Source organism: Berghia stephanieae, chromosome 9 (genome assembly GCF_034508935.2).
Source record: "Berghia stephanieae isolate SIO BIC M18660-M18661 chromosome 9, UCSD_Bste_1.3, whole genome shotgun sequence".
Taxonomy (NCBI): domain Eukaryota; kingdom Metazoa; phylum Mollusca; class Gastropoda; order Nudibranchia; family Aeolidiidae; genus Berghia; species Berghia stephanieae.
The window spans coordinates 30,782,544-30,792,290 of record NC_088368.1 but is presented as its reverse complement, the minus strand read 5'-3'; the positions used below and the strand labels follow the sequence as shown (position 1 = coordinate 30,792,290).

The 9,747-nt window shown below is 38.7% G+C and overlaps 2 protein-coding genes across 2 annotated transcripts in view; one reads left to right on the top strand and one right to left on the bottom strand.

Moving 5' to 3' along the window:
- LOC144979188 (uncharacterized) overlaps positions 1-1,529 on the top strand; it is an 8,081-nt gene extending 6,552 nt beyond the window's left edge. The window contains exon 3 of the mRNA XM_078925798.1: positions 1,512-1,529. Within this exon, the coding sequence (XP_078781924.1) occupies positions 1,512-1,529 (18 nt within the window). The remainder of the gene's footprint in view (positions 1-1,511) is intronic.
- Positions 1,530-4,007: 2,478 nt separating this feature from the next.
- Positions 4,008-9,476, bottom strand: LOC144980041 (uncharacterized). Its single transcript, XM_078927506.1, has 2 exons — positions 9,230-9,476; positions 4,008-6,061 (listed from the first exon to the last, which is right to left on the bottom strand). The coding sequence occupies exon 2, from the start codon at positions 6,028-6,030 to the stop codon at positions 4,648-4,650; it is 1,383 nt and encodes a 460-aa protein (XP_078783632.1). The 5' UTR covers positions 6,031-6,061; positions 9,230-9,476; the 3' UTR covers positions 4,008-4,647.
- Positions 9,477-9,747: the final 271 nt, after the last annotated feature.

Here is a 9,747-nt window from a genome sequence, read left to right as displayed (position 1 = left end):
TTTTATTATTATTATTATTATTAATTATTATTATTATTATTATTATTATTATTATTATTATTATTATTTTTATTATTATTATCATTATTATTATTACTATTATTTCAAAATTCCGTCCAAAACAACGTGTTCTTGGGTTTGATATTTTAATTTAACCGCGACTGTATAAAATGATTATCTTTATCTTTGTCCACTTTGATAAGAGACCAAAACATAAGTTATTTATTCGTCTTTTCTTGCACCGTAAGCGCTTACAGAACGACTCGCTCACTGTGTCAATGTTTTCTCTCAAAGAAAAAAAAAAGAATGAAAGAATGAATGAAAGAAAGAAAGAAAAAATAGAGAGAATGTATGAAAGAAAAAAAATAGAAGGAATACTTAAATAAATTTATGGAGTAAACGTTTTCTGGCTAAAATGTCATTTCAAAAAATTGGCAGTAAAGTTACTGCCCACTTGGTGAAAACGATTAGTTTCGTAGATTTATGATACACTTTTTAGTGAACAATGTCAAAAATCTTGAATACTTAATGAAATCCAGTATCCTAATTTAAAAGAAAAAATAGAATTTTTAAATTGAACTTTTATACAGAACAATATCCACTAAATGTGCTCAAAGCGCTTTTCAATGTGCCTCAAGCTAATGGCAACACTTAATATGTAGGGCGAGACATGACGTCTGTGAGACGGTGTCTTCCGTTTTGTTTTGGGGTTTGTTTGTTTTTTTAGTTTGCTTTTTTTTTGTTTTTGTTTTTTAATTCGACAGAGATGACGGGTATTAATTTTACACCCGAGAACGATGAGAAAATAATTATATATATATATATATATATATATATATATATATATATATATATATATTAATATATATATATATATATATATATATATGTAAATAGCCTTTTCCACGGACTAAATTTCGCGCCGACGAGAAGGACTCAAACCTGGGACCTACCAGTCCGAGGGCGAGTGTTATAACACAGGACCACAAAGCCTCGCATCCATCTTAACAAAATATCACGTTGGTTTGAAACAGCAACGAGCCAAAAATACCCCATTCCTAGCTGATTGGTTCTATTGATCTAACAAACCATCGTACTGTCAACGTTGTGATTATCAGTGTCGCCCGTGTCTTCTTCGACGACGACGTCGTCCGCCATTTTGAGATGGGGAAAAAAAATCGATAAAGACAATGTCTTTGATAACATAGCTGTCTCGTAATCATGTTTTAACGGTGTTGCGCCACTTTAAGGTCATAATATCATCCATCGCTTATGGTCAATGGTGTAGTGTATACGAGAGCACACTAACACTTTCATCTTTAAAGTCTCAGGGTTGAGACCGTTTGGGTTGCGAAAGGAGTCGATATTGAGTAAACTTTTTCTGGCCCAAAATAATATGCGAAAAGGGTTTTGGCCAGAAACAAGCCCTTTCGACTGATGACTTTTTCAAAATCGCTCCCTGCTTCCCTCTAAAACCCCTGTTACTGAAAAATTGGCCATACAATCTTCAGCCAGAAGCTTTGGCCTGAATGGAAGAAGAAGAAAATGGCAGTCGTGTTAAGCCATCTACAAACTCGTCATGACTTCTCTATTACAGTTCACCATTGAACTGTACGATATCACTTTAATTTTCTTTTGTATTTACCTAATGAGACGAAGGATTGATGCCCATTAGATGCCTTGTTTGAAAATTTGTTCCAATTTAAGCCATTTGACGTAGATAAGTATATTTCACAAATTGTAGATTTGACGACTTCACCTTAGAGTGGCCTCCCTTTGGTCTACACTTGTAAAATCAATAATTAGCACAGCTGTTGTCTCACAAATTTTTTTAAAAATGCTAATCTTAATCTTTTTTTCTTTGAGTTAGTAGTATATTTAAATCATCATTGTTATTATCATTATCCGTTCTTGATTATTTTATTGTTTCCCCCGTTGTTTTGTTCTATTTTCGTTTTCGTTTTGTTGGTTTTTTTAAAATATATTATCTATGTTAATAAAAATCACCCATCCATAAGTTAACTAACTCTTTACCTATCGCGGCCGACATAAATTGGCTCCAGACAACAATGGTAAAATGCAATGTGACATGTCTATCGCAATGTGCTATTGTTGTCTGAAGAGCAATTTACATCGGCTCCAATAGAAGCACTCTCGAATCACGACATATATTGTTTGTATGTAATTTATAGATACAGGTAACTAGAGATATCGACTGTGAAAAGTGACTTGCGAACTGCGAACCACGTCATTTATTCAATGTTAAAATTTCCTCCTTTAATATAAAACCCGTATATAATTTGTTTATGAACTTTTATTTTGTTAATGATACATCTCTGCACTTTTCAACATTGATTTCGTCTCTTTTTTAAAAGATGGGCCTTATTTTGCATCCGTTATGTCTGGCGTATTTCATATTCCAGGTTTACATAGTCTTAGGACAGATCCCCGTTTTTCTTCCTCGTTCGTCGATCGTTGTAGGTTGGGAACGTTATCGTTAACTTGCTAATGAGCTGTTCTTTACGGCCCAAGAAGCGACAAATACACTTTTGTCTTGGTCTTGTATCAATGTTGGTCACGATGAAGATGATTATCGATACGCATTGTACAAATAAAGGTAAAATAACTCGGTGCTACCACAAAAGGGACGCTTTACGGGTGAAGTGTACGGTATGAAATGCGAACATTTTTTTTCCATAAGCCATGCAGGGGCAAACATGAAGTTTATGAACAGATGAATACCGAAAGAGTGTGCTAGTACAAAACTGACGCCTTAAAGGCGAGGCGCATAATGTGAAGGAAACATTTATGTCCATAGAGGTTTGGCGGGATACTTAATGAAGCTTTGAGACGTACGAGCATGGTGAAACTTCGACAATCCGCTACATCAATAAGTATATTAAACAAAGCAATCAATCATCAGCGTTATTCCTTCTTTCCTGACTGCCAACCAATCAAAATGTGTCAATTTCAACGGGGGGGCGGGGGAGGGGAGAGAGAGAGAGAAGGGGAGAGGGAGAGAGAGAGAGAGAGAGAGAGAGAGAGAGAGAGAGAGAGAGAGAGAGAGAGAGAGAGAGAGAGAGAGAGAGATTTAAACATTAAAATTGGCATACTGATAAAAAGAATAAAACGAAAATGACTTTTTAGCAACCAAGGTCGATCGCCAACGAAACACTCCAAAACAGTCCTCACATGTTCGCCTGTGAGTATTCATCATCGATATAAAAACACGCCCTTACCTCACGGCAGCAGGTTAGGGCGTGGACACTGACTGACAACAACGTGTTTGACAGGTGGAGAGATTCTCGGATGAGTCGAATAAATCCCATCTTCCCAATAAACCAATGTAGGACTATAGAAATGGGAAGAAGTAGGCCATGTACTCATGCACTTTTAGATTACAAGGTGTTCAGTGAAAGGGTTTTGCCTTCACAATTAATTGGAGAAAATAAATCTTAGCTTAAAATCAAGATAGTTATCGTGCTAAGATTGTGACAATGGAATACATGGCTTCTTTTTGTTCTGAGAAAAGTGGGTTCTAAAAAATAATAACAGCTTTCAATAGAAATACACGAAGCTTGAATAAACATCATACCAAGGCAGTGAACCCCGCAAGAGATGGGATGGGGAAGGGATTAATATGAAAAAAGGGAGGGAAAGCAAGCGAGGGGAGGAGGAAGGGGAGGGGGGGGGGGGGGAGGGGAGGGAGGGAGAGAGAGAGAGAGAGAGAGAGAGAGAGAGAGAGAGAGAGAGAGAGTGTGTTAACAGTTGTAGTTTCCCATTCACCGATTTTCGTTTTCGAAGCCTGTGTAGACAAATGAATAATATTACATTATTCTTTGAGCTGGCTATGGCTGGCTACCTTGGCCAGTACAATAAATACTACGGCCTTCGCCAGCCAAATTTGTCAACAGGTGGAAAGCTTGCTAAATTTATGGCCTAATGTGATTCTTCCTGGTGTTCTCCAAATTCGTTGAGAAAAAACATTGGAAAATGGATGGTTCTTGTTTGTTTGTTTTTCTTTTTTCTTCTTCTTCTTTCAGTTGGACTGAAAAAGCAGTAGCAGACCTCGTAATAGTAGACGGGGTCGTCGTCATCGTAGAAGTAGTAGTAGTAGTAGTAGTAGTAGTAGTAGTAGTAGTAGTAGTAGTAGTAGTAGTAGTAGTAGTAGTAGTAGTAGTAGAAGAAGAAGAAGAAGAAGTAGCAGTAGCAGTAGTACTAATAGTAGTAGTAGTAGTAGTAGTAGTAGTAGTAGTAGTAGTAGTAGTAGTAGTAGTAGTAGTAGTAGTAGTAGTAGTAGTAGTAGTAGTAGCAGTAGTACTAATAATAATAATAGTAGTTGTAGTAGTGGTAGTAGTAGTAGTAGTAGTAGTAGTAGTAGTAGTAGTAGTAGTAGTAGTAGTAGTAGTAGTAGTAGCAGTAGCAGCAGTAGCAGTAGTACTAATAATAATAATAATAATAATAGTAGTAGTAGTAGTAGTAGTAGTAGTAGTAGTAGTAGTAGTAGTAGTAGTAGTAGTAGTAGTAGTAGTAGTAGTAGTAGTAGTAGTAGTAGTAGTAGTAGTAGTAGTATTGATGGGGGTGAAGAGGCAGAAGACAGTGAAAAGAGGACGGGAGTGGAGCGAAGGAGGAAAGAGAAGATTTTACTCACTTTCCAGTGTACATGTAGTCAAGCAAGTGTTGAAATCCAACGTAAGGAACATCTTTAATCCTGTAGCAAGGCTGAAGACATTCGGACTCCTCCAGACATGACAAGAAGTCGAAGAGATATGGGCTGGACGTGGCCAAGACCGCCCTGTGGGCTGGGATCTCGTGGTCCTCGACAAGGAGTTTGATGTCGCAGAACTGACCTTGCTTTCTGAGCGCGTTGATAGAGGTCAGGAGGTCGTTCCGATGGTCAGTGGAGGAGCCATTGCTGTTGTTTGGGTAAGGGGGTGATGCCTTGGGTGGATTGGAAGTAGTAGGAGTGGAGGTAATAATATTATTATTGTTTTGAGCCTCCTCCTGACTTTGGTATGATCCGTTTTGATTCAGTTGATTGTTGTTAGGATAGTTGTTGCTGCCAGTGGAAGAATACTCCAAGAATACTGGTTTGGAGTCTTCCGTTTCCGGCGTATCCAACACCGCTACAGCGGCGGCCGCGGCTGCACAGGCATTGTAATCCATGGAGTTGTTGGGGGAGTGTTGTGGAAAGTGGTAGTTTTTGTGATGGTGCTGAGGGGTAGTAGAACTGCTGTTATTCTGGTGGTGATGGTGGTGGTGGTTGTGGTGGTAATCGTGTGAGCCATTTGTGGTACTACCAATACTGTCACCGTTGCTGCTGTTGTTGTTGTTGTTGTTAAATTTGCTGGGCATCTTTTCTGATGATTTCGCAGCTTCCTCGAAGCTTTTGCTGAAGGCTGATGAATGATTGCCATTGGAAATACCATTATTGTTGTTGTTTTGTGGTATGGATGTTGCCGATGCGGCGATCACACTAGCCTCACCGTTCACAACGACTTTGTTGGTTTCAACTGTGCTCGGCATTTTCGATGTATTAAAGTTAGATAACTCAGTGGTTGATTCAGAACAAGATTGATTGAGTGTCGTTGTGGGAGAACTTTCGTTCACGTGTCTTAGACAAGTAGCAGTTTTTATATTTTCAGAACTGGATGGTAACTTTGTTGATATGTTGCTGTTCTTGTTATTGTTGTTACTAGTTTTATTATTAGTTTTAGGGTTACCACTGATATTGTTACTTATTATATTACAACAACCGTTACAGTTACTGCTGCTGTTTTTGCTGCCGTTCAGAGGTTTAATATTATTTTCGTATTTTTCACTGTTAGTCTGAGCACTGGCTAGGCTTGTTGCCATAGCAATGAGGTCAGGTGGTTGTTGCTGAGGATGAGAGTGATCACTGGCGGACGATGATGATGATGATGATGCTGAAGATAACGATGATGTGAAAGAGGTGTTGGTAGTGGAGGATGTTATACCTGTCTGGGTGTGGCAGGCCTGTGACCCTATGTTATCTGTCAAAGGTTTCATTGATGTGATGGACACACTCTATCATGGCAGTCTGGAGAGACAAACAACATACATGAAACGATTAGTTTATTCTATTAAAGACAGTATGCGCTTGGCTAAGAAGCTCACATAATATTATAGATAGTATGCGCTTGGCTAAGAAGCTCACAACATTGCCATCCGGAAGTATAACGGACCAGCACACCAAACTATGTGTAACCATGAACATTTATAGTCTGGTTAATACAGATTAGTGAGAATTACTCAGAAACATGGATGGCAGAAGTACAATAACAAAGACCTGAGTGACGTCAACGTCGTTCTATCTATAGTTACTTTATCCGGATGTCACTATCGTACTTCGATAACCACGGTGTTCGATTTTCACAACACAGTTTTAATTTCGCTTCCGTATCGGCCAAATTTGCATTCCGTCCCTTACTTAAGCCAAAGGCGACGTGTCCTTATTTGCAGGTTCGATAACCCAAACTGTTATGGAGTCATTGTTGCAATGAAAAAAACAAACCCTCAAACCGACAAAAAATATTATCCATGACAACAATTTTAAATCAAGCCCATAATTGCGTTCGGTTATCTGACCTGCAAATATGTGCACATCGGCCAAAGCCATATTTAATTCCTGGGGAATGAGTAAATCAACGTAAACAAACAAATGATTTGAACAGATGTTCTTTTTTAATCTCTTTCTAATTACTCCGTTTTTTCTATTTGATTTGTTTTTCTTTTTGTTTCCTTTTTTTTTCTCTCCTTCTCTATGACTTTTGCCATTAGCGGAAGGTTAAAACATTTTTATCTTCCGCCACCAAACAACACCAGCAAGCCACGCCCACGGTTGACATTTCATTTCTTACACAAGCAATCGATAGCAGACAGTCTTTCCGCAACATCCCTATCAATAAATAACGCGTCCGGACTTCCTGGAAAAAACGCCGTTTTAAATTTTGGCCAAGGAACTTGAATTCCATATTATATCTATCTCTAAAAATGACACCCAACTTGTCAAAAACTAAACCAGAGACTTCTGAAAAGTATGTATGAACTTGTCTCCATGTGTGTTCAAAATATTCAGAGGTTTAAGATGGTTTAGCAACTTAGGGATCAATTTAATCAATTGATATATCATGGTAAACCTTTTCTGACCAAAATGAAAAAATAAAAATAGCGTTTCGTCAGTGTTCGGCGATTTCCTTTCCACAGACTCTTAATGGACAATTTAAAATGCATTCCTCGGGGCATTAAAACTTAATTGATTGTTTGTTCGAGTTTGAGTGGAACAGAAAAAAAAAAGAAGATGGCTAGGGAGATAAATAAAACGCTATTTACACGGTTCAATCTTGCTCAATGCGCTTCACATTATCATTGCTCCATTTAGTTTATTACCAGTCGATTATGGATAGTACGCGCTTGGCCAAGAAGCTCACAACATTGCCATCCGGAAGTATAACGGACCAACACACAAAACTAAAGGCTCTTTACTCACATTCTCTCACCGTACTCAGCTGTAAAAATGAGTACCTGGCCGTTAACAGCGTTGTCTCTGTCGGGGAGAAAATGTAATATCACGTAACAGGCGTCATGTCTCGTCGTACATGTTAAGTGTTGCGGTTGGCCAGGGGCCCCTTGTAAAGCGCTTTGAGCACGTTTAGTGGATATTGCCCTATATAAAAGCTCAACTCAAAGACTCCGATCATCATCACCTTTCAAAGAGGGATTGCACGTCATGTGATTTTTAGGGCCGTGTCAAAATCAGTAGGACATAATGTGATTGCAATCGAATGGAGACATATTCAAAGATTACGTGCAGATATCATTCTCCCCCCCCCCTCTCTCTCTCTCTCTCTCTCTCTCTCTCTCTCTCTCTCTCTCTCTCTCTCTCTCTCTCTCTCTTACCCCCCCCCCTCCCCCCATACACACAGCACCATCACCATCGGGGGGGGGGGGGGGGGGGGGGGGGGTAAGGCGCCTGCGAAACTTTAAGGTTATTTCAGCTTCGTAAAGAAGAGGACATGATGAGACAATATATATTGCAGTATATTTCAATCAAAGTATTGACGTTAGAGCGCTTTATATAAGCTGTATATAGAGTGCAATTGATGAGGACCAAGAAAATGTCCAACAACCCCCCCCCCCCCCCCCCCCCCCCCCCCCCCCCCAAAAAAAAAAAACAAAAAAAAAAAACAAAAAAAAACAAGGAAACTAGTTCAAACGTGGAATTGAAGTGGATTCCAAGATCCTCCTTGTGAATCATTAAATCCAACTCAGACACAGTACAGGCAAACGGCAACACACCAAAAGTGATATATGTACTAATGTTGTTGAAAAAATATAGATTTATCTTGAAAAGGTGAGAGTTTTAGGGGGGGGGGGGGGGTTTTATGTATAAAATTGAGAAATTAGAGAGCAGGCACGGGTGTGAGATAAATATCTGAACAAGTGTGTATGAAACGGTGCCAGACAAAGCAAGAAAGAAAAAAAAACATCCCAAAAAAACAGTCTTCCTCGACTGGGGATCGAACACCAGACCTCTTGATTCCCGGTAATCGTTTCATACACACTTGTTCAGAGGGTTTTTAAATTGCGCAAATATATACTAAATGTGTTAAAAGCGCTTCACAAGGGACCCACAATCAACGGCAAAACTTCACATGTAGGACGAAATAGCGTTGGAATTACTTCTTTTTGACAGAGACGACGCTGTAGCCGGTTCGGTGATTATTTTACATCTTAGTATGGTGAGAAAATGTAGCTGAAGTGCCTTTCTCAGGACTCAACCTTACGCTTACTCACAGCTGGATTCGAACCTCCTACCAGCAGCTCTAAAGCTAATGCCAAACCACTTGGCTACGAAGTCGCAAATTAATATATCATATATATATATATATATATATATATATTTATATATATATTATATATATATATAATATATATATATTATATATATATATAATATATACCATGAACACGGGTGATAATTTCAGAGAAATAAAAGGCGGACCAGTGTCTGAAAATCATGAATTACGGCAATGAAATAGGGTGTGTCAGTTTCCACAGCTGCTCATACACATGGTATGTTTGCCGATGGCGGTGTGAGTTATTCAACGGTGAAACCACGAGGATGGAACTCAGAGTTGGTCTACTATACCCATTCCAATCACACATTCACCCCACGTTATTATTATTAAATCACCAACCAACCTACCGATTCAATGGGCGATATCAATAATCCATTCGAATTCACATTATGGTTCTTTCCCATGTATGCAAGAGTCACAAATTTTGAGAGAGAAAATAAATAAATCACGAATAGTTTTCAGATAGTATCTAGATGTTTTTCACGGTGTCTTTGTGTTCGATGTCCCAGATTGAAATAAATGGAATCAACGACCTTCTTCCCGTCGGTAAATTGTTAGCCTAGATAGTGCTGAACTGTGTGTTACAGAATAAAAAATAATATATTTTTAGATAGAGAGATAGAGTGGATGGAGCAATCAAGTACGCCAGGCACGCGCAAGTAGAGAGCGATGGAGTAGTGAACAGCGTTCACAACACAGAGCAATCATCCGATGGAAGCAATTCTCAGCTCACACGTGCGCTGAATGAGTGAGAATTTACTAGACAAAGATTTTCAACCACCTCATCTCCATCATTAGGGTTGCCAGAATAATTTTATTTTAAAATGCCAAATAACTAATATGAAAAATGCCAAATGGTGTAAAA

Bases quoted from the DNA above. Each gene is read 5' to 3' on its own strand.
- LOC144980041 (XM_078927506.1), bottom strand. From the start codon at position 6,030: ATGAAACCTTTGACAGATAACATAGGGTCACAGGCCTGCCACACCCAG.